Source organism: Caretta caretta, chromosome 6 (genome assembly GCF_965140235.1).
Source record: "Caretta caretta isolate rCarCar2 chromosome 6, rCarCar1.hap1, whole genome shotgun sequence".
Lineage (NCBI taxonomy): Eukaryota > Metazoa > Chordata > Testudines > Cheloniidae > Caretta > Caretta caretta.
In genome coordinates, this window is record NC_134211.1 from 28,574,083 (window position 1) to 28,600,136 (window position 26,054).

Below are 26,054 nucleotides of genomic sequence, written 5' to 3' on the forward strand. Positions count from 1 at the left end.
CAGATTATCTCAGTTTTAGGTATAATACTTGTTGATGGCTTTGTGTGGTTCTGATTTAAAGTCAGCAGGGCTGTCCTGACCCATATGCAAACTATGCAGGGTACCACGAAATTTGGGGCACCAAATTGCCCCAAATTTCCTGGTGCCCTATGCAGCGACATGCTGCTCCAGTGGCCAGCCCAATCCCAGCTAGCTGAGCCGTACAGAAAAGCTGCTCCTGCCCATGCTCCGCCCCTGCCCTGCCTCTTCCCCAAAGCCCCTGCCCCCACTCCACCCCTCCCCCTGAGCTATGTCCCGGGGGAATGCATTGGGGTCGGGCGTGCCCTGCAGTCACCAGGCAGCGGGAAATGGAGCAATCTGGCCCCAGCCCGCTCCACTCTGCCAGCTCCCAGCCGCACCCCCGGTGAGTGCTGGGGGGCTGTTCCCCCCAGCCCCTCCAAATCCCAAGGCTGGGAGCCAGGGGAGCAGAGCAGAGCGGGCTGGGGCCAGGTCACTCCACTTCCCGCCACCCTGTGAGTGCGGGGACGGGCCTGCCCTGCAATCACCAGGCAGCAGGAAGTGGAGCGACCCAGCCTCAACCCGTTCTGCTCCACCGGCTTCTGCTGGGGGGCGGTTCCCCTCTGCCCCCCAAGCCTGTTCCTGCCCCCTGCTGCAGAGGCCTGGGGCCAGCTCCCTCCCACCCACCAGCGGAGGCCTGGGGCTGCATAGGTCAACAAAAGGTCTAGGGACAGCCCTGACAGAGTAGGTATTTGTTCATAGCTAGTTGTGAAATCTTTAAATGGGAAAGTAAATACCATTTTACTTATAATATTAAGCATACATTTGTAATGGGGTAATTAACATATCAATGAGAAAGCACACAATGTAAAATTTGTACTACTCCATGGCATCCTTATCAGTATGTTCTCCTCCCCTGTTAGTCAATACAGCTCTGTGATTTCACTCTCAGAGCACATCTGACTGCAGCATACAAATAACTTGCTGTTTCATTTATCTTCTGAAACCTTTTAAACAACCCAGTTTTTAGCAGGAATATTTTGAGGTGTCACCTCTCAATTTTAGTGATTAACAATATAACCTGACAAGCCCTTGTCTCTGCAAAGCTTTGGGATCTGTACTATAAGAAAGTGAAGATAGCTAATTCAGGGCATAGCACTGAGAGCAGAAGGTGGACTAGGGTTTGTGTTGGATCATATTAAAGAAGTTTTGTATTAAAATCACAAATGAGTTTGATTCCCCAGAGTTTAAATTCCAGGTTATTACTAATTAAGAAGTCTCTTGGTTTTTGGTACTGTTTCTCTCCCTCTGTGTGAAACTTGCAAGCTGCTAATTGTGTTAGTACATTCTAAGACAGAGTCTGTTCTCAAAGCAATTCACACAGAGAGAGACTCAAAGCAATACTCTGTAACAACAGAAACAGCACCCAGAGACTCCCCGCCCTTTTGTTGTATTAACAATTGTGATTAAAACAGAGAGAGAGGATGTATGTGTGGATGGATGCTTGGTGTGGATAATAACTGAATGATCAGGGAGGTGCCAGCCTAAGACTCCAGTGTCCATTGGCTGAAGAAGGCATCATGTGGAAATAACCAGAGGACCCCCAGAGGGCAGACTGGAATCCACCCAACAGCCTCAAAAATGGGAGAACCAAAGAACAAGATAACATCTGGCAGCACGGAGCCATCAGGAATGTGCCATCTGCTGATTGATTCAGCAACAGCATGATGAAGCAATTCCCACAGACTGGCATAGGAAGAAATTCCTATAAAAATAGACTCTAGAAAGTGAGAACTTTGGGGTCTGATTCTGCAAACCAACTTCCAGGAGCATCAGATGAGCATCTGACAAGGCCCTGCTCCCTCCTCATGTCCAGGCCACCTAGCCAGTGGCTTGGCATGAGCAACTCTTAAGGCTGGTAACTATGATAACAACCTTGCAGAACCTGTGTGTGTGCGTGTGTTTGTATGAATGAATGTGTGAATAAATGTGAGATTGAATGGAATGTAAAAGCTATAACTAACTGCTTACTAGGATTCTTTCTGTATTCACAATAAACGTGGTATTTTGCCTTTTCCCCTTTAATAAGATCCTGCTGGTTTTTAATTTATTGGTCTAACATTTGGAATTGAACTTCCCAAGGTAGTAAAACCTACCTTCATACTTGTATATAGATTCAAATATATTTAGTGCCAGATTCTGAGACCTTCTCTCATGTTAAGTAGTGTCTTACTCCACAAGCAGCATTGTTGAAATAAATGGGAATATTCAGAGAGCAAGGTACTACTCAACACGAGAAAGGGAAGTAGAATCTGATTTTAGGAATTAGCCAGTTCAGCTCACCTCTGAGTTTCAGTTCAAAGGCTTTCTCTGTACAGGACTGACCTATCCCCAAAGGAAACATACATAGCACTTTCAAAAGACAACCCTGGAAGCTTACATTCATTACTCTGCTAGATACTAAAAACCATGGACTGAACAGAGACATTGGATTTATGGCTTACTACAACAATCTGTAACCCAGTAACCCCTTCTTTTTGTCCTATGACTGCAGAGTTGTGAAGGGGACACTCTACCTTGAATGTCCCTTATAATATGTGCTAACTACTTATGCTAAACAATCTGTTCCACCTTTCATCTTGGCTGGGGGCACCTTTCCCAGCCCTGAAGAAGAGCTCTGAGTGGCTGGAAAGCTTGTCTCTCTCACCAACAGAAGTTGAAGTTATTTTTTCACCCGCATTGTCTCTCAAATGTAATGCAAGCTGTCTTACCCAGCAGGACCTCTCCAACATGTGGCATTATTTCCTTAGGTTGCATCTCAATTTTCCCCCCATAATCTTGGCACTAAGTATAGTTTAGTTTCTGTCTTACTGTTTTAAGTGAAGACTGGATATACAGGGACTCTATGTGTAAGACTAATTTGACTAATAAATTACAAAACTGCGCCAAAGACATTGCTACTGCCAGGTTCAAAAGCCATCCTATATCCTTCCATGCCTGGTCACTCCAACTCCCAGTGGAAAGCCCAGACCAGGTGGCAATGGGGCCACATAAAGAACCTGCAGAAAGTTTTGCTCTTGGTAAAAGCTAAAACGTTTTCCCCAGCCTCTTACTATACTTGCAAATGTAATACCCAGAAAAAAACAGTTACCCAGTATCTCAGGCTCCTGCACACGGGGAAGAGACTAAGCTTTTAGGCCCCGCCTGGGGCCCTCTTGATTAGCCCACAAAGAAGACCCATGTGGGAGCATGACAGGTGACCCCAAAGCACCTAGCACTGCCAAAAAGTCACTGCTACAAGCCAGGAGGAGAGAGAGCCCCAGTGATCACCCCTTTGTCATCCACTCCAGTTTCATAGGCACAATTTGGTAAAAAGAAAACACCAGATGTCTTGCTTTGAGTTGTTTCAATTTAATCCAGTTAAAATCTAATCTATACAAAGGATGTGGGGGACATTTTTTTCTACAAATATTGCACCGGAGGATATGAATTTTTACAACATTGACCAACCTACCCCTTTCCCTGCCCCCCATGCCCAACAATAAAATAAAATAAATGTGAAATTCAATGTTTACATCTTTTAGAGCAGTGGTTCCCAGACTTGTTCCGCCCCTTGTGCGGGGAAAGCCCTTGGTGGGCCGTACTGGTTTGTTTACCTGCTGTGTCCACACGTTCGGCCGATCGCGGCTCCCAGTGGCCACGGTTCGCTTCTCCAGGCCAATGGGAGCCGCTGGAAGCAGCGGCCAGTACGTCCCTTGGCCCAAGAACCTGCAGACGTGGCAGGTAAACAATCCAGCGCAGCCCGCCCGGGGCTTTCCCTGCACAAGCGGCAGAACAAGTTTAGGAACCACTGTGATAAAGTAATGGAATGTGTGTCAAAACCAAGTTGCATTAAATTTTCTTTTAATGGCCTTTAAGACAAAATAAAACCAAGTAAGCCTGAAAGTAGTGGTATCCATGACACTTCAGTCCCTGGTACAGCTTTGAAAATCTAGTAAGATGCCCATTATCACTTTCTGTTCCTTCATTTAGCTATAAACATCATTTTTATTCATACTTATGACTTTGAGAGGCTTCTGAGAAATCAGTACCGTAGTAACGAAATCTTCAGCTGAGATGCATGCCTGAAGTGGGCAATACTGGTTAGTCTTTCCATGCATGAGAAAGGAAACAGCAGAAATGAAAGTAACATGCTATAAGTAATTAAAGCTACAAACGCTGCATTTATAAGCATTATTTCAAGCACCCTGCACGACATCATCTTAAGGCAGAGGGTTCCTAACAGAGAGAGAACCCATAGCGATGCATCATTTTTTTTAATCCTGCTTTTACAAAAAAGACTTCAGTGAATTTAGTACTGGAGAAAGGCGCCAGATTGAGAGCTCTGGTGACTCCTAGAACAGGTGCTACATGGGCAGCAGCAGGACAAGCTTTCCCACATGCCCTGCTAATATGTCAAACCCGGACCTGAAGACTAAACTTTTGAGAGTAAGTTCAGTCTCCATGTCCATTCACTCCTTGACCTCTTTGCAGACAGCAAAGAAGGGAACCATTTAAGGTGGGCTTTTGTGCAACGTAGACAATTGTCCACTAGCAAGTTGGTTAATGTCACGAACATTTTAGGCCAGACAGGTTTGAGAGTGGTGGTAGCCGTGTTAGTCTGTATCAGCAAAAACAACGAGGAGTCCTTATGGCACCTTAGAGACTAAAAAATTAGGCCAGACAGTTATCAGTAGGTGACCTTTGACTAGAGCTGGATTTGATCCAACAATCCAAAGTCTGCCCGTTCCTTGTAAAAACGTGCTATATCTCATTTTAAAAAAAAAAATCTATTTAAAGAGGTTAAATTGATAATATTGTATGAAAAGAAAACAGACAATGAGAGCAGACCCACAGAAGTTGATCTGACAGTGTGCACTTCTTTCCTGGGAGCTCACCCTACTGGCTGGCATAGAGTGATGCAGCTGCAGTATAAAACTGTTGAGAGATTTTTGCATACAGAAAAGTGGTGACCCACAATGAAGTGACAAAGGAAAACTTTGGCTTCCCCTGCATCAGGGCGGTCACAATAGCTGTGGCAGTCACAAAGGTAAGGAAGAGCCTATGTTCAGCACCTAGATACCACAATACTTTATTAATACCTCAGTGCTTGAGGGTTTGGAATAAATAATAAATGACTATAAACCTACATAATGCCCATCTTCCCATAAAGCACAAAAATAAGACAGATTATTATAATCAATCAGAACAAAACTAAATAGATGTTGTGCTTAGAATAAGCTGTGATCAGTGGTGTAGAGTTGGGCCATTCTACCCTTAAACGGGGTGGGGCGGGGGGGAGGAATCAAATGTTTGACTAAAGCAGTTACAAAGTTTGGAGCACGTGTGTCATGGGGTGCAGGTGTGATTTGTGGCAAATCCAGTTTTATTTTGCATTTAAAAGATCTGTACTGCATTATATATAATACTGAATTATTGGGGATTGAAAACAACTTTGATGGCAAAAAGAAAAGGAGGACTTGTGGCACCTTAGAGACTAACATTTATTTGAGCATAAGCTTTCGTGAGCTACAGCTCACTTCATCGGATACGGGTGGAAGGATAAATTACTGAGAAAACTTTGTCAGAGACTTAACACAGAGAGAAGCTATTATTTGTATTGCAGTAGTGCCTAGGGACCTCGGACAAGGATTACAATTCCTTCATTCTGGGTGCTATGCAAATGTATGGCTAGACCAGCCTTCTCGCAGTAAAACCCATGTGGAGGAGGGAGCAGATCTCCCCAAGTTTCTCCTCATGGACTCCTCTTGAGCAGTGTGGCTGAACTCCCATCTCCCAAGAATCAGCTTACAAACCTAACACCAGGGCCATTCATTGGAGAAGGCCCTGTGCTACATCTGGGGTCCCAGTACTGCCTCCTTGTGTCCTGCCATGCTAGTATGACTCTACTGGACCTGGCTACAACTGCCCAGAACCTCCTTTATGGGGGGATTCCTAGCAAGGGATTGGAACTGAAGAAAAGTAATTTGATCTGTGGACAAATAAATAAATCAAACTGATGTAAAAGTAACAAGGAAAGACCAAGGACCTGTTAATTTGAAGAAAGGTTTAAAATGTTACACATCTTGAGCAAACCATGAAAGAGGTTCGGGGGGGGAAGAAACCTACCACTGCTTGAACAGTGTCAATGCCAAGGAGGAAAGGAACTGTGGCCGACATACAATTAACAAGATAAAATGGAGTAAAAAATCAAAACTGATCATCAGGAAAATTATCCTGACAAGCAAGCTCTATTAGACCTTGTGGAATTGTTTCCCAAGGCAGAACACAAGTCCTTTAAAACTAGATTGGAGAAAGGGAATATGCTCCATCCTGCATGAAGAAGTCTGCATTAGCTATTCTCTAATGTCCAAGACATTTGTTTTGTAGCATCTTAAAGTTCTTCTGTGGAAAAAAATACTGCTTGAACTGCTTTGCAAATACCCATCTTTCTCTAGTTACCATGACACATGCTAGCATACATCTCTCCAGAACAGAGGCTTACTTTTATTTATTTAAAAGCTGACCCATTCCACATACTGACCTTGTTGGCAGGCAGCTATAGAATGGGAAGGGATCTGAATGATCCTGATTGGAGGAAGGAATATGTTTATATAAGAAGTCAGAACCAGTTTTCTGCAAAGGGAAAACATTAATGTTAAAGGAATTGGGTTTGGACTTCAAGATACTTCCTTTAGGTCTGAAATACAAAATGGATCTTTTTCTACATCTTGGCAACATTCACAGGTAAATCAAATAATTTCTTGTAAAAGCTTGGGTTAACTTGAAGAAACCAGCTTGGTACCAATACCAAAACTATACAGTCATGACATGTGCCTGTTTCAGGGAATTTCATAAAATTATATTGATTGTTGTAAAACGAATGAGCACTAACAATGGGAAACCAGAGAGACTCTAGCCAGTCAGAATGTCTTGTCTGAAAAAAGCTGTTTGAAACATACTGTGGATTTTGAGAGGATGGTTTTACCACAGGAGGTAGGATAATATGCACAGTAAAAGACAGTCCTTTTTCTATTTCTCACAATATTTTTTCATCAACCGAAGAAAACCCTCATTTTAATAGCATGCAAAATGTTGAGAGCAGCTAGAAGATAATGAAAGAAAGAGGGACAAGAATATAGTCTTAACAGCCACTCTGCAAGATCAGCACTCAGCTGCTACACTGGATTCATCTTAACAATGAGGATGGTTCAAATCAACACACCATAAGTACAGTATTCCATTTTGAAGGCTTACAGCGAAGGTCATAGCTATCTGTAAACTTGAAAAGTATTCACTGTTCTAAAATTCTTTCCTGCAGTTACATTTTTAAAAGTGCTGATTTCTTGAAATTAATCAGAGCAGGTTTGATTTTATTTGGTCTCAAAGGAGAAAAGCGTTGGCAGTACTGGAAACTGAAGACCTCCATTCCTGGGCCTAGTTTCCCCAAATTCTGCAGTTTAGTGCTTCTGGAAAGTGTTTCTATATGAAACAGGATTAGCTGGATCTCTAGTCCTGTTATCCGCTTCTCTAGAAAGTGAATTCCTGATTAATGACTGACTATTGGTCATAAGGACTTCTGTGCTCCAGGGACTAAGCTTTTGGAGATTTGTTTACAGAAAGTGGAGAGATGCTACTTTTTTGTTATTTCTTCCAACCTCCCGCTCCCTTTTAACCTGCAATCGATCTGCCTGTTATCTTTCTCACGGATGCATAGAAGATTAAATTAATCTAATTTAAACATCAGTTGGGTTTGAATTGTAAAGCCGTAACATTCCCAATGATTTCACTTTCTTCACTTGCTTGTGGGCAGTTCATATTTCACTCTGTTTCTGTTTAAGTCCCCAACCCCAACCCCAAAATAATAAAGATGGTATAAAGTTGAGGCACAAGTGGTTAAGGGTGAATTTGAACATGATCACTTCCAGCGGCTGTTTCTTGAACTGGTATGTGGCCTGGCGGTAAAGGCTGATCACCTGCAAGATGGTTTTGTGCATTTCCGATTTGGTGTTCCCCAGCTGTAAAACAAAATAAGAAACAGTGTCAATCTCTTAAGCAAACTGATCCCAAACTAGAGAAGTCCCTGAAAGAAAATGACAAGGTTCCAATGTAGGTGTAGCTACAATGTGCTTATTGTAAATAAAATGGTCCAGATTTTGCTAACGTGACCATCAGGTTCCATAACAGTATTAAGTGTTAGATTATAGGCCAGTTTAGCAGTTGCTTCATTCTCAGTAGTGGGGTGTTTTTTTTGGTCTTTCCACTTTTCCCCTGCTGGCCCAACAGTGGGATTGATGGGTTCAGGAATTGGGTATGTACACGTGTGCACGCACACATACACGCACGTACGTAAATTAGAAGCAGAAACTTTTAAAGAGTGAAGGGTAAGGGGAGCTCCTAGAGCAAACTCAGCCCAATAAAGAGAGAGGCTTTTTTTTATTTAAAACAATATAGAAGTTTACTATAGAGCGGAGGATTATATTCGGAAAATCTGAATTTACTAAACACAGGGTCCAGAATCTCCAAAATGGTGTTTTACCTTAATTTAATCTAGGTTAAATCTTCTGTACCAGCGCTTAGCAGCTCAAGGGAATGCCTAGTTCTAGTTACCAACAAAGGGCACCAATTCTGATCATAGCTACAAAGTGCATATTGTTAGGTATCTTGCAAAACCATGCATAGTGAATAACTGGACAAGGTGGAGGTCACAAATGCACCCAACTCCTTCACTTGATGGAAATCAGATTTTTGTTTAAAATGTCATTTCTGATGTAGGCATCCAACATTAAAATGTTAATGTCTCCATAGAAATGTTTTCTGTCACATGCCTTGACATTTCATAGCAGTTGCATGAAATAGAACACAATCCACAATAGGAAGAGAACAGGTTAAAGACTCTTTGTATAAGTATTTAAGTTAGCAGGACCTGATGAAGGACCTAGATGAAGCAACCTTAGAACGGATAGTGATTATCTTGGAGAACTCATGGAGGACTGATGAAATTCAGACTAATATCTATCTTTATGAAAGGGAACAAAAGAGGACCTAGGGAATTACAGACCAGGCAGCCTAACTTCAATTCATGGAATGATACTGGAACAAATTATTTAACAGTAAATTTGTAAGCACCCAGAGGATAACAGGGTTATACAGAATATCCAACATGGATTTGTCAAGAACAAATCATGCTGAACCAACCTAATTTTTTCCTTGACAGGGTGACTGGCCCAGTGGATGGTGGGGAAGCTGTCAATGTGATAGGTCTTGATTTTAGTAAGGCTTTTGGCACAGCCCCACATGCTGTTCTCATAAGCAAACTAGGAAAATGTGGTCTAGAAAAAAATAGGTGCAAAACTGATTGAAAGCCGATACTCAAAGAGTAGTTATCAATGGTTCACTGTCAAACTGGGAGGATGTATCTAGTGGGGTCCCACAGGGGTTTGTCCTGGGTCTGGTACGATTCAATATTTTTATTTAATGATTTGGATAATGGAGTGGGGAGTTTGCTTATAAAACATGCAGATGACACCAAGCTGGGAGCTGCAAGTACTTTAGAGGAAAGGATTAGACTTCAAAAGGACCTTGACGAATTGGAGGACTGTCTGACAACAAGATGAAATTCAATAAAGGCAAGTGTAAAATACTTCACTTAGTAAGGCAAAATCAAATGCACCCCTCCAAAATGGGGAATAACTGGCTATGTGGTACTACTGCTGAAAAGGATCTGGGGGTTGTAGTGGATCATAAATTACATATCAGCCAACAATGTGATGTAGTTGTGGAAAAAAAGGGATATAATTCTGAGATGTATTAACAGGAGTGTCATATCAACATGGGAGGTAATCGTCTCGTTCTACTCAGCACTCATAAGGCTCTGCTAGAGTACTGTGTCTAGTTCTGGGTGCCACACTTTAAGAAAGGTGTGGGCAACTGGGAGTCCAGAGAAGAGCAAAACAATAAAATGATAAAAGATTTAGAAAACCTGACATGTGAGGAAAGATTTTAAAAAAAGTTGGGCATGTTTAGTCTGGAGAATACAAGACTGAGAGGGCAACACTCTTGAAATATGCTAGGACTGTTATCAAGAGGATGATGATCAATTGTTCTCCATGTCCACTGAAGGTAGGACAAGAAGTAGTCGGCTTAATCTGTAGCAAGGGATATTTAGGTTCCACATTCGAAATATATTCTTAACTATAAGGATTGTTAAGCACTGGAATAGGTTTCCAAGGGAGGTTGTGGAATCCCTGTCTTTGGAGGTTAAGAACAGGTTAGACAAACACCTCTGACCGATGGTTTAGGTATACATGGTCCTGCATCCATGCAGGGGGATGGACTAGATGGTCCCTTCTGAGGTCCCTTCTAGCCTTACATTTTTATGGTTTTTAAATTAAAACAGTAAACATCTGTTACATCTTTATTTCCAATTCAATACATTCTTGTATTTATAATATCATCTGAGATACTTGTATGAAAGTCTTTATAGGCAGAGATGAGAAAAAGGCCATGCAAAACTGGGTAGAGCAATGCTTACATGTCATGACAATGGAGTGTAACAGGGATGGACTATATTAAAAGAAAGAGGCTGTAATTAAAAGCAATGACAATCTAAATAAATGTTCCTTCAGACTATTAACTGTGAGGAGAGAAAGCAAGCATGCAAGATTGCAGAAAGGGAAAGAATCATAATCTGCAGTTACAGATGAAAAAAAGATTTGTTAGGTCATTCAGTTCATCTCCCTACCAATGCAGGATTAAAGGGACCACATTTCAGTTTCTGTCTCAGAGTAGGGCAAAAACGAGGGTTTTAAACAGAGATATGAAGATGGGGTATAGTCAGTGATTTTAGCAGTATCAGAATTCCCCTACAAGACATGTTTTTCCTTTGTGGCCATAAAGCTGACTATTCCCCTAAGATTTTTTTTTTTTAAATTAAACAAATTGCTACAGAGTGTGAGTTTAAAAGACAAATAATAGCCAAAATGTCATGTTCATTCGGCTTGTAAACAAATCTGTGCATTTGCATAGAGAGAGACAAAATACACCAACAATAGGGACTTGTGTGTGTGTTGAAAGTGACTCCCTGCTGTAGTACTCCATTTTCACAAGGAAGAATACTAAGGGTGCGTCTACACAGGGATAAAAGACCTGCAGCGCTGGCATGGCTGCAGCTATTGCGGGTCAACTGACTGGGGCTTACAGGGCTCGTGCTGTGCAGCTAAAAATTGCTGTGTAGATGTTCAGGCTTGGGCTTGCAGGGTCCCAGCGCTTGGGCCCCAGCCCAAGTCCGAACATCTACACCAGGGGTCGGCAACCTTTCGGAAGTGGTGTGCCAAGTCTTCATTTATTCACTTTAATTTAAGGTTTCGCGTGCCAGTAATACATTTTAACGTTTTTTAGAAGGTCTCTCTCTGTAAGTCTACATATTATATAACTAAACTATTGTCGTATGTAAACAAGGTTTTCAAAATGTTTAAGAAGCTTCATTTAAAATTAAATTAAAATGCTGATCTTACACCGCCAGCCCGCTCAGCCCACTGCTGACCTTGGGTTCTGTTCACCTAGGCTGGCAGCAGGCTGAGCGGGGCCTGCGGCTGGGACCATGGCTGGCAAGGGGCCGACAACCAGAACCCCAGATTGGCAGCGGGCTGAGCGGGGCCGGTGGCCAGGACCCCAGACCAGCAGTGGCCTGAGCGGCTCGGCCTAAGAGAATGATTCCTTATCCTCACACCAAAAAAGGAAAACTGTGTCCAAGGTGATTTTTTGGCCTCTTTGTAAAGGTCTAATGGGTCTTAAACCAAGGCCTAGCAAGCTGCCAGGCAGCAGATGGCGCTATGCTGCCACCCAGCGGCAGATATAATCAGCTTGTGCTCCACTACCCATGACCTATTGTGGACACAGACCATGGGAAGTGCTATCTTATGGCTCCCAACCCTATATAAACAAGGGGCATTCCAAGAAGTATCCAGGCAACAGTGTGGATCTCCTATAGTTGCCACAACCATTCCTGCACCCTGTTCTGTGACCTTGGCTTGATTTAGACTTCGCCTCCTAACCCAGACCCTGAAACCTGATTCTGACTCTGATCCTTGGTATCGACCATGGCCTGGAACTTGACTGTGAACTCTTCTGCAACTCTGACTCTTGACTGACCACCATTGTCAGGATCCTGACACCCTTACTATCTCTTTCAAATGTCTGATTTGACAGCAAAAGTCTCCATGGCCTAGTTTATACAAATTGAATCAATTATTCATGTGTCGGAGCAACAGCATACACACAATCGCAAGGATGAGAGTATCCAAATTACATTATAAACACATTATGACATGTAGAATTTCCTCTTGGATTACTAGCTATTTCCACACACATTTGTTTCCCTCTGAAACATTCTATTATGATGTTTGTTATCTTGATTTTTTGGAGATTACATTATTTGCCCTTTCTGAAATGTGTCACATTAACAAGGGTAAAGTGAACCTTCGATTCATAAACAGACATGTGTAGTCATTTTTTTTTTGAAAATGTAAACTTCTGATTGAACTTTACTCCCTAGCGTGTTCACAATCTGAACTCATTATCTCCTCACCTTCCCTTGAATAATGGTCACTTATCATAGTTGGTTGGAAACTTTAGGGCTGTAATCAGTTCTTCTCTTTTCTCTCTCGTTTCCTCTTGTTGGGAGCCAAGGATATGGCAGATAAAATGCACTGGCTACTTTGGTTTTCACCACATTAACTTGATGAACAAACTCTGGGGACACACACACTCCAGGAAGCATTTAAAATAATTGTAATTGATTTTTGAAGGAAATCTGTTATGCCAAAAATGTGAGAAACTTGGTATAAACAGTTTGTACTTATCCTAGTAATGGTGACAGCATCAGTAAGACCTAGGGGTATCACTTGTCTAATTGCCAGAGGCATCTTTAACTGGACCCTTCACTTTCACAAAAGTGCGGAGGTGGGGTTATACACTTTCTACAAGTTTGTGAGATTATGTAACCTGTTTAGCCCATATTTTGATCAGTTAAATTAACTCCAATTAAGTCAGTGGAGTTATTCTGGATTTTCCCAGATGTTCAGAAACACCACCTTTTCTCTACCTCAACGATACTTTTCATTTTTGTCCCTGCTCTTCTAGCTCCTCTCCTACTACGTACAGAGTTTCACAAGGGTGAATGAGAATTCCCTGTTTATGGAGCAAATGTTCCTAACTGTATGGATAATCGGGATAAGTGACTGAACAGAACTATACAGAGAATATTGTGTGTGGAAACACAGTGATTGAAGACAAGAGGTCACCTATGTCAGTTTAACTTCTGTAGCCGGAAAAACAATGGAGCAAATAATTAAGCAAACAATTTACAAACATCTAGTAGATAATAAGCTGATAAGTAACAGTCAGCATGGATTTGTCAAGAACAAATTGTGTCAAACCAACCTGACAGCCTCTTGGATGGGGTAATAAGCCTTGTGGATAGGGGGGAAGTGGTAGACATGGTATATCTTGACTTTAGTAAAGTTTTTGATACTATCTTGCAGGACCTTCTCATACACAAACTAGGGAAATGCAACCTAGATGGAGCTACTATAAGGTAGGTACAAAACTGGTCAGAAAACCATTCCCAGAGAATAGTGGGAATATCAGTGGTTAACAGTCATGCTGGAAGGACATAACAAGTGGGGTTCCGCAGGGATCAGTTCTGGGTTGGGTTCTGTTTGATATCTTCATCGATAATTTAGATAATGGCATAGAGAGTACACTTATAAAGTTTGCAAACGATACCAAGCTGGGAGGGCTTGCAAGTGCTTTGAAGAATCAGATGAAAATTCGAAATGGTCTGCAGTAAATAGGATGAAATTCAATAAGGACAAATGCAAAGTACTCCATTTAGGAAGGAACAATCAGTTGCACACATAGAAAATGGGAAATGACTGCCTAGGAAGGAGTACTGTGGAAAGGGATCTGGGGATCATAAGCTAAATATAAATTAACAGTGTAACCCTGTTGCAAAAAAAGTGATGATCATCTTGGATGTATTAGCAGGGGTGTTGTAAGCAAAATACGAGATGTAATACTTCCGCTCTACTCCGCGCTGATTAGGCCTCAATTGGAGTATTGTGTCCAGTTCTGGGTGCCACATTTCAGGAAATATGTGGACAAACTGGAGAAAGTCCAGAGAAGAACAACAAAAATGCTTTAAAGGTCTAGAAAACATGACCTATGAGGAAAGATTGAAGAAAAAAAAATGGGTTCTTTTGTCTGGAAAAGAAGAGTGAGAGGGGACAGTTTTCAAGTACATAAAAGGTTGTTAGAAGGAGGAGGGGGGAAAATTGTTCTTCTTAACGTCTTATCCTCAGAGAAGAAACAATGGGCTTAAATTGCAGCAAGGGAGGTTTAGGTTGGACATTAGGAAAATATTCCTAACTGTCAGAGTGGTTAAGCACTAGAATAAATTGTCTAGGAAGATTGTGGAATCTCCATCATTGTCTAACCTGCTCTTAAAAAACCTCCAAACACCTGTCAGGAATGGTCTAGATGATACTTAGTCCTGCCATGAGTGCAGGGGACTGGACTAGATGACCTCTCAAGGTCCCTTCTAGTTCTCACTCTGAATGTTTTCACTCTGAAATGAGGAAAATCCTGTCTCTGACTATGTCATGCCTCAGAAACTCTGCAAAAGTGAACTCTGGCTTTTCCAGGGAGGCTATTAATAAGGAATGATAAGGATGAGGAAAAATGAAAATCTCATATTTATTGGGTTTAGTGATATTTTAATGATGTACTTCGACCTCAAGATTACTTTAGAAAACTTCAATACTTTCCTCTTGGGGTAAAGAAAGCTCAGCAATTTTCCCTAAAATGAATCACTGCAGACAAGTTATACTTTACAATTTCACCAGAGAGAAAGGAGCTTTTAAACCACTTCTGAAATGGGATCTTAGATTTAAAAGTTTATGTCCATAATGTAATGTAATATAATTTACATACGTGGCTGGAATTTCAGTTCCCCAGCTGGTCCTGATAGAGAACTTCCTTGCTGTAGCTTCCTCTGTTCCATAACCTGAGGGGTAGGATGGGGAAAATAAAACAAGAGGGGTCTGAGAACTTAGCAGCGTCAGCTTCCTTTCACCTTGCATAATTCAATACTCTTGACAGTGTGTGCACTCATTACATATGATCTTCACCAGTGGAAACATACAGAGTTCAGCTTCACTGTTTGGTGTAATCTGGAGTTATAGGTTGTATCCTGCTGCAGGAAAAATGAGTTTAACATTCACCTACACCCCTCATGGCTCATACACTACCTAAAGGGACAATGACTCCAGAAGTAGCACCACTTTGCCTTTCTAAAATTCAGCGAAAGGCTCAGCAAACGGGAGGAATCCTCCTATTACAATGACAGCACCTGCTGAAGTTCCTGTTTCTGAGCCTGAAGCTGGTCATGCTGTCTCTGTAGCTCTTCCTTCTGTCGTTGAAGATTTTCTGCCTTCTTCTGGAGTTCATCTTCCTGCTGCAAAATATGCGTTTCAAATTCCTTCAGCTCCTCTTCGGTGAAGACCTGCTGTTGATCCAATGTCTGCAAGAAAATGTAGAGAACTAAGAACCTTCCCACAGGAATAATAAAAATACAACTTGCAAAAGGAAATTAGTAATCTTCACAATGCTATGGCTACGAGCTGGATTCTAAAATTCACCAATACAGAAAATTTTGGTTTGATACTTCCAAAAATATATGGTACTGTGAAGGAATTCATCACTATTACTTATGAGGAGATGGTTTGAATCCTGCTCAAAATTTGGGATGAGGTGGAAAAAATTACTTCTCCTGCTTTTAATTGAACTCTGCACTCCATCCAATAAAATCCATAGACAAAATGTTTTTTCTGTTTCAAAGGCCTGCGCAAGCAACAGGCTTTCAGATAATCCATATGATGCCACAAGATGTATTCAATTTATGTTCTTAAACACCTAGATTACATTTTATTTAGCCAACGCCTCTAACCATGGTACGTAGGCACATACCAAGGATGAGGAAAAATGAAAAGTCAGAGACAAACATGCCACTTAGTTTCCTGATTAGACTGATGGTAACAGTACAATCTGTTCCTCCTGGAACATGCTATTATTACCTCCCAACTATCTGGCTCCAAAAATTCTTTTTTCTCTGTAGATTTCAGGAATTCGTGTAAAGTTACTAACCGGTCCTTGTTGATGTCAATCTAGTTAAAGCAAAAACAAAATGTAACACATCTTTTACCAATACAAGAGACTTTGAGGGGGTTGTACCTACATTTATAAAGCAACTTAATCATGTGATTGTTTTTTCATGTTAAACCAGATGTACTTTCATTTTCAAGTGCAAAACAAACTTTTTTCATGGATTCTTCTGGGGGTGGGCGGGAAAAGATCTTACACTTCAAGATTTCTAAACTTCCTTGGGAATATTCTCCACAATCCTAGTACTGAATTATAAATTAATTACCAAGAGAACTGACACAAGCATGTACAATTTTCCTGAGAAAAGATTTCACAATTTATTTTAGTGGTGCTAATTTAGCAGGAACAAGTAGTGTCTACCAGGGAGGCCAATCCTCAGGCTGGCTAAAAACATGCCAACTGTCAATTGGTTTTGATTCTGCTTTCCTTTCCAAATGCTTGCTTTACTACGGTCTCTCTCACTGGAATGTCTCACTAAGACATTAATGCAGGATTCTATTGAACACAGTCTTATGTTTCTGAGCTGTCCCAACTGCAAGCCAGGATTTCTAATACATCTATAACTTCAATATCCAGGATTTAGTTCTCTTGGCCTTTCAACTCCAAAAGACGCTCACACTAAAAGCTGACTGAAAACTTGCTGCCAATAATTGTGATCCATCCTAACCTTCCATTTTAGAAGGAGGGAATTAAAGTAGCAGGAAACCAGCTAAACTGTCCCAGAATCCCTCCTTCAGGGCCTCCCTCTGACTAATAGAAGCACAACCTCAATGCACTCCTCAAGCTTTAGGGCGTATAGTTGGGTGTAGAAGTGCTGTTGCTGGAGGACACCAGCTCTATAGAATATCATTCCTTCCCAACACCCCTGGGAAATATCTGCAAGGCACTGACAAAATTGCTCAACTTGGAGCTGTTCTGACAGATGTACAAGGCAGGCTAAGGGAACAACACAGAGGCCAGCCCTGGGCTACTCTATGCCCCAGGATTCACAGGTAATATCTGTGGATCCTGGGACATCTGTAGAGATCTCCATGCCTACTCCACAGCATGATTATTCAGGAACTCAGTAAGTGGGAACATAGACTTTACCAAGCAATTTTATCCAGCCAGCATCTTTTCTGAATGAGGACAAGATATTGCAGCATTGTATGCTTTGAATTAACTGTATATAGTAAAAGGGGTAAAATTTCCCTCTGCTGTACCTGGGCAACCTCGCTGACTTCAGTAGGATTGCACAGGTACAACAGAGCAGGATTTAGCCAACTCTGTTAACCTTCAGACCACACCTCATTCATAACATGCTCTCTCATTCTTAGCCTTTCTTCTTCCATTTCCACCATATCATCCTCTTCATTTTTGGGGTCATATACTTTCTCCAGCTGAAAATAAATGTAGTAAACGTTAGCTGGAAGAAAGGACTGCTTATTCAGAATAGAGCACATTTGAGACAATGATGTAAAATGTTGCTTAAAAACAAAACTTCACCAATTTGAACCAGCCCTGATACTGATATGCTTTTGCATTACATTTAGCTGAGGCACTTCTGACTGAACAGTAAATCTGAAGGGAAATGATTGTTCTAGGTAAAGAAATAATTTATTTTAGCATAATTTTAAGCAGAAAGTGAGCTTTTCAATGGTATGAAGCCTGTTTGTTAATTCAAGTGGACTACCGTAATGTCCTCCACACAGGATTATATTTTAAATTCACATGGAAATCTGATTTCATGAAATGATCCTGTGATTGCCTTAGTGCAGGCGAGGAGCCCAACTGACTTCGATGGAATCCCGTGTGGGCACAGAGGTGTGACCATATGAGGTCAATTGCAGGACCTGGGTGTAAATCTGGTGCTGAACCAGTGTCCATTTGTTAAGTGGTGTCTCTTTTTGTAAATATTGTTCTGTACTCCTTGATCTGCACTGGCTACCTATAGTTTCGGAGTCGATTTTTCAGGTTTTGGTTTTAACTTACAAAACCATAAGTATTTGGCAAACACCCATCTAAAAGACTGCCTCTTGCCCCACTGGTATAGAAGAGGTGGCTACTGGCAAGGTGTTCTCTGTAAGGGCTGTGCACTTTACGATTCACTCTCTGCTTTGGTCCATAATAGCCTGCATTTGTTCACCCCGAGGGTATGTTGTCAGGTCCATCTCTTCTCACTGGCTCATGAGGAGTGGGAAGATTTGTGAGACTGGGTAGTAGCAGGGACGTGTGTGTGTGAGTGTGTGTGTGTGAGAAAGATGTGAGACAAAACATGCTGGAAAACCAAGAGTATATTTATTCTACCTGTGCTCAGCAAGATGGCTCTCATCACAGTCGTGTCTATCACCAATTTATGTATCCTCACAACACCCTGTGAGGTAGACAAATACCAATACCCCCATTTTCATAGACGAGGGACTAACTGATTTCAATGGACATTTGGTACCTAAATACCTTTGAGGACCTGGGCCTAAGTGACTTTATCCCAGGTCACACAAGTGAGTCCGTGGCAGACCAAGACATTGAACCCATGATGCCTGAATCCCAGCTCTCTGCCTTAATCACTAAACTACTGTTTCTCTCCCTCACTGGTGTGTTGAATAATTTTAGAGTGTCAAGGTCACTCAGACCTGGGGATGAATGTTCTTGTTCATAGTCTAAATCAAAATAAAATAAGTAACTGTCCCTTTAGAAAGAGAGGGGAAGCAGCAACATATTGAATGCTCTGAAATGGTTGGGGTTTTTTTTACCTCTTTAGTAAACAGGGCCTCTAATTCTTGCTCATCCAAGAAGCCATCATTATTGACATCTAGAAAAGTATAAGTTGAAAATATAAATTCAGTAAATACAGAAAATAATGAATACAGTACTTCACAATGGGTCAGATAAGCAGATGTCAGCGGAGAGTCTAGAGTGGATTAACCTCTGTACCTAATAAGATGCTGAGTACAGAGTATGACATGAAGATTACTCCACTTAACAGTAAACCAGGCTGTGGTTGGTCTGCACTGGATTTCTGGCGACTTGGATATTTACTTATAATTAGATAAGGCTGCAAGGATTCCTCTAACTCTCAAATAAGAAAAGCTAAAAAGACATCTAAAGCTAAAAGAAACTGCTAACCAAACAGGTCATAATGGGGCTACCTTAGGCCCTCTGTCTTTTGGGGGGGATTTATTATTTTCATTTTGGGGGGCTTATTTTTAGCAATTTTTGAGTTTTATGTAGAAGTCCAAAAATGGGTTTTTTTCCCCAGGGCTTTCTTCTATATACTGTAATCTCTTTGTAATGTTCCCTAGTGTGCTTTAATGTAGTACTGTTTCAAACAGCACTATGCTAAAGTGCACTCGGGAACCTTTGGTGTGCACTGTCGGGATCTATACAGATTCCTATAGTCTGCATTACTGCTCTATGTAGACAAACCCTTAGCTACAAGTAACCATTTCTGGTGTTTTTCCCGTGTCTATTGAATAAACACTAATTTCATTTTTGGGGCAGGAGGTGTGTGTGTTTTTTACTGGTTAAAACCTAAAATAAGAATACCCAGGCCACTCACACAGTAAGATATTGCTCAACATGAGAAAAGGTAACTATATTTGGCCAAGATTTGTAAATATATCCCGGACCAACAGGAACCTGTGGAAGAGTTTGGCTAAACGTATGGAAGTTTCTCCAAGCAAATTTCAGAATTGTGCTGACTGCTATATAAATACTCCACTTGTACTCCAGTTTAGCATGAGTTTGGCAAGACATGCTGGTAACTGTGGATCAGTAACTCATGCTACGTGACCATCCATTCTTAATCTGAATATTATGTGATACTTTAATGGTTGAGAGACTGTCCCGTCTAATTCAAATAAGTGTTTATATACTATTATAAGTTAGCTGCATCAGAGAAGTTATATGTTAATTTTCAATGGCAAGAGCTGGCTATTTCTGTTCTGGTGAAACAGACACAAAAGAAGAAGCTATACGGCTCTACTTAGATTCCTAGGAGAAAAGTAATAAAATCTAATATTTTTTTGAATGTGAAGTAGAGTGGCTAAATTGCATAGGACTTTAATATACTCATAAACCAAGATTAAACAAGGTCAAATAGACAGTTCAAAAATTATTTGCTTCAGTTGGAGCTGGCATTCGTTTCAGCTTATGCATTTTTTCCCTTTGGGTGAGTCAAAACCAAAACCATACCTAGTTTCCTCCACTTGTTGTTCAGCCCTTCATCAAACCACCAGCACAATACCAGGCACATCCAGCTGCACCAAGTAAGGGCCTGCCTACACAGTGGGGTAACGTGCTTTACAAAAAAGTGTTATTTCCAAAGCACACTAAAATGTTGTACACTCATTGAAAGATTTGAAACACTACAACATTAAAGCATAACAGAGAACCTTTAGCATACACCAGCAGGGTCTACACAGACCAATTAATGCGCTTTAGAAATCACCCGTCATAGAGCACATTATCCCACTGTGCAGATGAGGCCTAAGTGCCTTTGCATACAGCTCAGCAGTGAAATTGTTAAGTAATGAGATTTAAGGACGTGAACATGCTATTAAGATAAATGGGCAAAGTTTACACCTCTCTGCTATTGTTTCAAGTTCTGGCTGCAGAAATAGTAAAGGCAGCTTTATTTATTTTTTAGAGGTCTCTGAAGGAGCCCAATTCTTTCCGTTTTTCCAGATGCAGTAGAACAGGGGTGGGCAAACTATGGCCTGGGGGCTGCATCCAGCCCTTCAGATGTTTTAATCCAACTCTCAAGCTCCTGCTGGGGCGTGGGGTCTGGGGCTTGCGCCGCTCTGGTGCTCCAGCCAGGGAGTGGGGTTGGGGGCTTGCCCCGCTCCACACATGCCATGGCTCTGCATGGCTCCCAGAAACAGCCGCATGTCCCCCCTCTGGCTCCTACACGCAGAGGCAGCCAAGGGACTCCACACACTGCCCCTGCCACAAACGCCACCCTCACAGCTCCTATTGGCTGGGAACCAGGGTCAATGGGAGCTGCAGGGGCAGCGCCTGCAGATGGGGCAGGGAGCAGAGCCACCTGGCTGCGTCTCCCCCTAGGAGCCAGAGGCAGGACATGCCTCTGCTTCCGGGAGCTCCTTGAGGTAAGAGCCACCCGGAGCCTGCACCCCTGACCCCTTTCTGCACCCCAACCCCAGCCCTGATCCCCCTCCCACCCTCCGAACCCCTCGGTCCCAGCCGGGAGCACCCTCCTGCACCTCCAACCCCTCATCCCCAGGCCCACCCCAGAGCCCGCACCCCCAGCCAGAGTCTTTACCCCCCGCACCCCAATTTCATGAGCATTCATGGCCCGCAATACAATATCCGTACCCAGATGTGGCCCTCGTGCCAAAAAGTTTGCCCACCCCTGCAGTAGAATGGCTGACACTCCATTTACTGAGCTACAGTGAGATGGTGAAACTGCAAGTTCATTCATACAGTCCTTCTGTGGCTCATCCTGATGGCATAGTTTGTGAGCAAAATGACAACTAAGGACATTCCCCCTAAAAAAATTACCTGGCAACTAAAGAACCAGCTATGTCTTTTAAACCTACTGCCACATACAATTATTGCACTCCTCTTGGAGATACATGAGCTCTTTCTGAAAATATAACTTTCAGTTTTTACATTGCTCCACTTGAGTGTAGCAATACAATAATGCATATACCCAATGTGGTGTTAAGTGCTCTTGCATGAACAGTTTGAACCTGACAAAACTGCTGATTTACTCCTTTCTGTCCTCATCCAAATAGCTTCTGTTGGTCACACAAGATAACACCTTCCAAAACAAATAGATAATGCAAGAGTAATTTGACTTGTACCTTTTAAACTAAATCTAATCTCTTACCATGTAACTTGAAAAATGTTTTAGGATTGAAGTCATTAGGATCCAGCCCATCCGACTCCTCCCACACCTCTTTCAGTTGGTCTTTGCTTCCCTGTAGATTAGTTACAAATAGAAATCACTCAAAGTAATGACATGTAATTTTATTGCACTAAACTGGAGTTAAAGTTTCTCAAAAAGGCTTTTCAAAGACCTTTATAATGGCCCTGTTTTACAGGCCTGATCCAAAGCCCACAGAAATCAATGGCAGTCTTCTTCCATTGACCTCAATGGGTTCTGAGTCAGGCTCTACGTTGTCACAAGGCAGAGGGGTTGAGGGTGCCATGAAGCAGCATACTCAGACTCTGGGGAAACAGAACCTCTGGAATCGCTTTGCACAGCTCCTCATTTAGGAACTGTGTCTAAAGTGAATTTGTCTACTCTTCCTGCCCAGAGGGAAGGTAGCTGTAATGTTGGATTTGCAGTGTAAGCATGGGTGGGGCAGAATAATCCTGAATAATCTCTGGCATCTTTATAAGCAAGCATTTTGCCAGTATATCACATAACTGTATACCAAACACAGCAAAGATAACAGGCATCTAGGGTAGGGTTTTCTAAAGCGCTCAGCACGGGTTTCTCTTTCTTTCCATTGAACTCAGTGGTAAGACTCTCACTGATTTCAATGAGAGCAGAGTTTGAGACTTTTGAAAATCCCATCCACAGAGTATTAGTCTTTTATTCCCCATTTAAATGCTGATCATATGTGAATGAACAAGGTGTTATCTGGGCCTGTTTTGTTATAAGCCATTGCTCTTCGGTATGCAAAGCTTTCTCTAGCAGGATAAGAAATGTGTAAACACCGTATCCTTACAGGATGATTCACTTTGGGGTGATCTCCATGCTTTTTCTTCATCTCCTCATATTTGGATTCCTCTTCCCGTCTCTTCTCTTCATTCAGTGTTTTTAAATATTCTCTCCTTTCATGTTCCTTCAACATCTCGTATTTCTTAAATTCATCGTGGCGTGTCTTGTCATAGTTTTCCAGGTCACTTGTAGCCTACAAGTAAGAAATGTTTATGCTGAAAAGACTGTATTGCTTCAAAGTGTGAATGACGAGCCATATTGCCACTGATTTGCCAAACACAAGGTAAACTAATTGGGAATCATCTTTCAACAGAGTGTAGTGTAATATCCGTCTCTTCCCCACTCTACCTGTTCAGCAAAACCAATCAGTTTCACAGGATTTAATGTTCTTGGAATCAACTGATTTGCATTCCTTGCCCATACACTGGTCTAAGAGGAGGCAATAAGGCACCCTTTTCTCCTGTGTAGGCTACCCACATTGTACAAAGGGCCATTACTCTCCATCCTACACAGATGGGCAGGGACTGTAGAATGGACACAGTTTTGACTCCATTCTCCCCACACATGTTCCAGCCAGTGCAGCTGAACTGGGACAATGAGGGAAATAAGAGGCACCAGGTACAAGGGTAGCATAGTGCACCTCCTCCCAGGACCTAAGAGGTAGCAGGTACCAAACATCAGAGGATTTAACACCTGGGAGGGAGAGAAGTTATTTTAAGCTAAAGGCTAATGTTGGCACAAGAACAAATCGATATAAACTGGCCCTCAGCAAGTATAGGCTTGAAATTAGCCAAAAGTCTCTAACATCAGAGGATTGTAGTGCTGGAACAGCCTTCCAAGAGGAGTAGAGAGGGGCCAAAAATCTACCGTATACACTCGATCATAAATCAGTTTGTTTATAAGCCGACCCCCCAAGATGGATAAGTAAAAATGGAAAATTTTTATGACCCATTCATAAGCCAACCTTATAATTCAGGGGTTGGCAAACTTTGGCTCCTGGGCCATTAGGATAAGCCGCTGGCAGGCCGAGATGGTTTGTTTACCTCGAGCGTCCGCAGGCACGGAGGTAAACCTAAGTAAACAAAGTGTCCCGGTAAGCCAGCTGCTTACCCTGATGGGCAGGGACAGCAACTGGTGGGGAAATTTTTTGGAGGGGGGAGAAGCTGGGGGCCAGGGAGTAACCTCTGTGACCACCCCCCCTAGCGCAGGACCCCCACACCCTCCCCATCCCATCCCTTCCCACCTTACGTGGGGAGGATTTCTCTGGCCTGGCCTGCTCCAGCAGACTGGGCAGCGTGGTCGCAGCCTGCTCCAGCAGGCTAGACCGGGCGGCACGGCCGCAGCATGTTCCAGCGAGCTGGGCCAGGTGGCATGGGCGCAGCGTGCTCCGGCAGGCTGGGCGGCGCGGCCACAATCTGCTCTGGTGGGCAGGGCGGAGCAGCGCAGCTGCAGCCTGCCAGCCCCGGAACTGCAGCTGCTTCGGAGGGTGGGAGGGAGAGCAGCATAGCTAGAAGCGGATAGACTCTGGCCCCGCCTCTTCCCATCTGGCTCTGCTGCCTCTCCTTGCTCCCTCTGTTGGGGGGAGGGGCTGTGTCCCACCTCTCCCCTTCTCCATACCTGTTCATAAGCCAACCCCCTCCTCTGATGCTTCCCTTTACTAAAAAAATTCAGCTTATGAATGAGTATATACGGTAACTTGTTTCTAGACTGAGCTTGATACATTTATGGAGATGATATGGTGAGACTACCTACAATGGCATATGGCCTATCCACAACTGCCATTAGCAAATAACTCCAATGGCCAGAGATGGGGCACTAGATGGGGAGGGCTCTGAGCTACTACAGAGAATTCTTTCCAGGTGTCTAGCTGGTGGGTCTTGCCCACGTGCTCAGGGTCTAACTGACTGCTGTATTTGGGGTTGGGAAAGAATCTCCCCACCGGTCAGACTGGCAGAGACATTGGAGGCCTTGGACCCTCTTCTATAGCATGGGGGACAGTTCACTTGCTGGTATGAATTATAGTAAATGGTGGATTCTCTGTAGCCTGAAGTCTTTAAGTCAAGATTTTAGGATTTCAGTAACTCAGCCAGAGGTTATGGGCCTATTGCAGGAGTGGGTGGGTTGGGTTCTATGGCATGTGATGTGCAGGAAGTGAGATGAGATGATGATGGTCCCTTCTGGCCTTAAAGTCTATAAGACACTCCGGTGTCCCTTACTCAAGGTTCATGGCAACTCTACAAATCAAGCCCTTAATCTGTAATGACAGATTACTTTAAATACTGTGAGTGAAAATGGATAATATTGGAAGGTCTGTGTTAAGGCTCATCTATATGGAGAATTATTCCCAAACAGCTATTTCCTGATTAACTTCATGTGTGGACATTTATTCTGGAATAAGATTGCTTTATTATGAATCAGCTTAATCCATTTAAAATAGTAAATGCTAGTGTTATCTCTCCCGGTGTTTGTTCCAGGATACAAATGTCTATGGTTTACTAGAGAGTTTAGTGAACAAACATGGAGTCACATGTCGGGGATGGTCTAGGTAATGCTTAGTCCTACCATGAGTGCAGGGAACTGCACTAGATGACCTCAAGGTCCCTTCCAGTCCTAAAATTCTATGTTTGTGGACTGTCCAGATTAGCATTTACAATCATGTTAATTAATCTGAATTAACTGATTGTCAATTAACTTGAGTTGAAACAGGACCACATGCTAGTCCTTATGGGGGTTAGTTAATGCAGACTTGCTTAAGCTTGGAAGCAGTTTGCAGCTGGTTAGTTTTCAGTTTTTAATGTTAATGTATTTAATAGTATTAAAGGAAGTTCAGCAGTCTCATGTTGTCCCCTAACGGACGTTCAGATTCACCTGATACTGCCTTTCCAATTATTTAGAATTCATCTCCAAAATGCCACACATTTTAAAAAACAAATTATAGAGGAGATGGCCCCTAAGGTATCCCTTAAATTGTGTCATTCCAGCTGGTAAATGAAAGCAGACAAAGGTGGAATGGCTTAAGAACAGAAAGAACTGCTAGTTAAGGACTTCCCTCTCCCTACCAGTCAGAATTTTTCTGAAATGATGCTCCTAACTGGTAAGATTTTTGGAAAGTTTCTTAAGAGTA

At 42.4% G+C, this 26,054-nt stretch overlaps 1 protein-coding gene across 2 annotated transcripts in view; it reads right to left on the minus strand.

Annotated features, from left to right (window-relative positions):
* Positions 1–3,392: 3,392 nt before the first annotated feature.
* The window catches only part of NUCB2 (nucleobindin 2), a 49,370-nt gene continuing 26,708 nt past the window's right edge, over positions 3,393–26,054 (minus strand). Inside the window, exons 6-13 of one of the 2 annotated variants that reach the window (XM_075129366.1) lie at positions 22,938–23,123; positions 22,091–22,181; positions 18,993–19,051; positions 17,547–17,639; positions 16,173–16,262; positions 15,449–15,619; positions 15,031–15,103; positions 3,393–8,054 (exon numbers count right to left, since the gene is read on the minus strand). In XM_075129366.1, coding sequence (XP_074985467.1) covers positions 7,933–8,054; positions 15,031–15,103; positions 15,449–15,619; positions 16,173–16,262; positions 17,547–17,639; positions 18,993–19,051; positions 22,091–22,181; positions 22,938–23,123 — 885 coding nt within the window. In that variant the 3' untranslated portion in view covers positions 3,393–7,932. Of the gene's footprint in view, positions 8,055–15,022; positions 15,104–15,448; positions 15,620–16,172; positions 16,263–17,546; positions 17,640–18,992; positions 19,052–22,090; positions 22,182–22,937; positions 23,124–26,054 lie in introns of those variants that run through there. The other variant, XM_075129367.1, reaches the window with a different exon arrangement.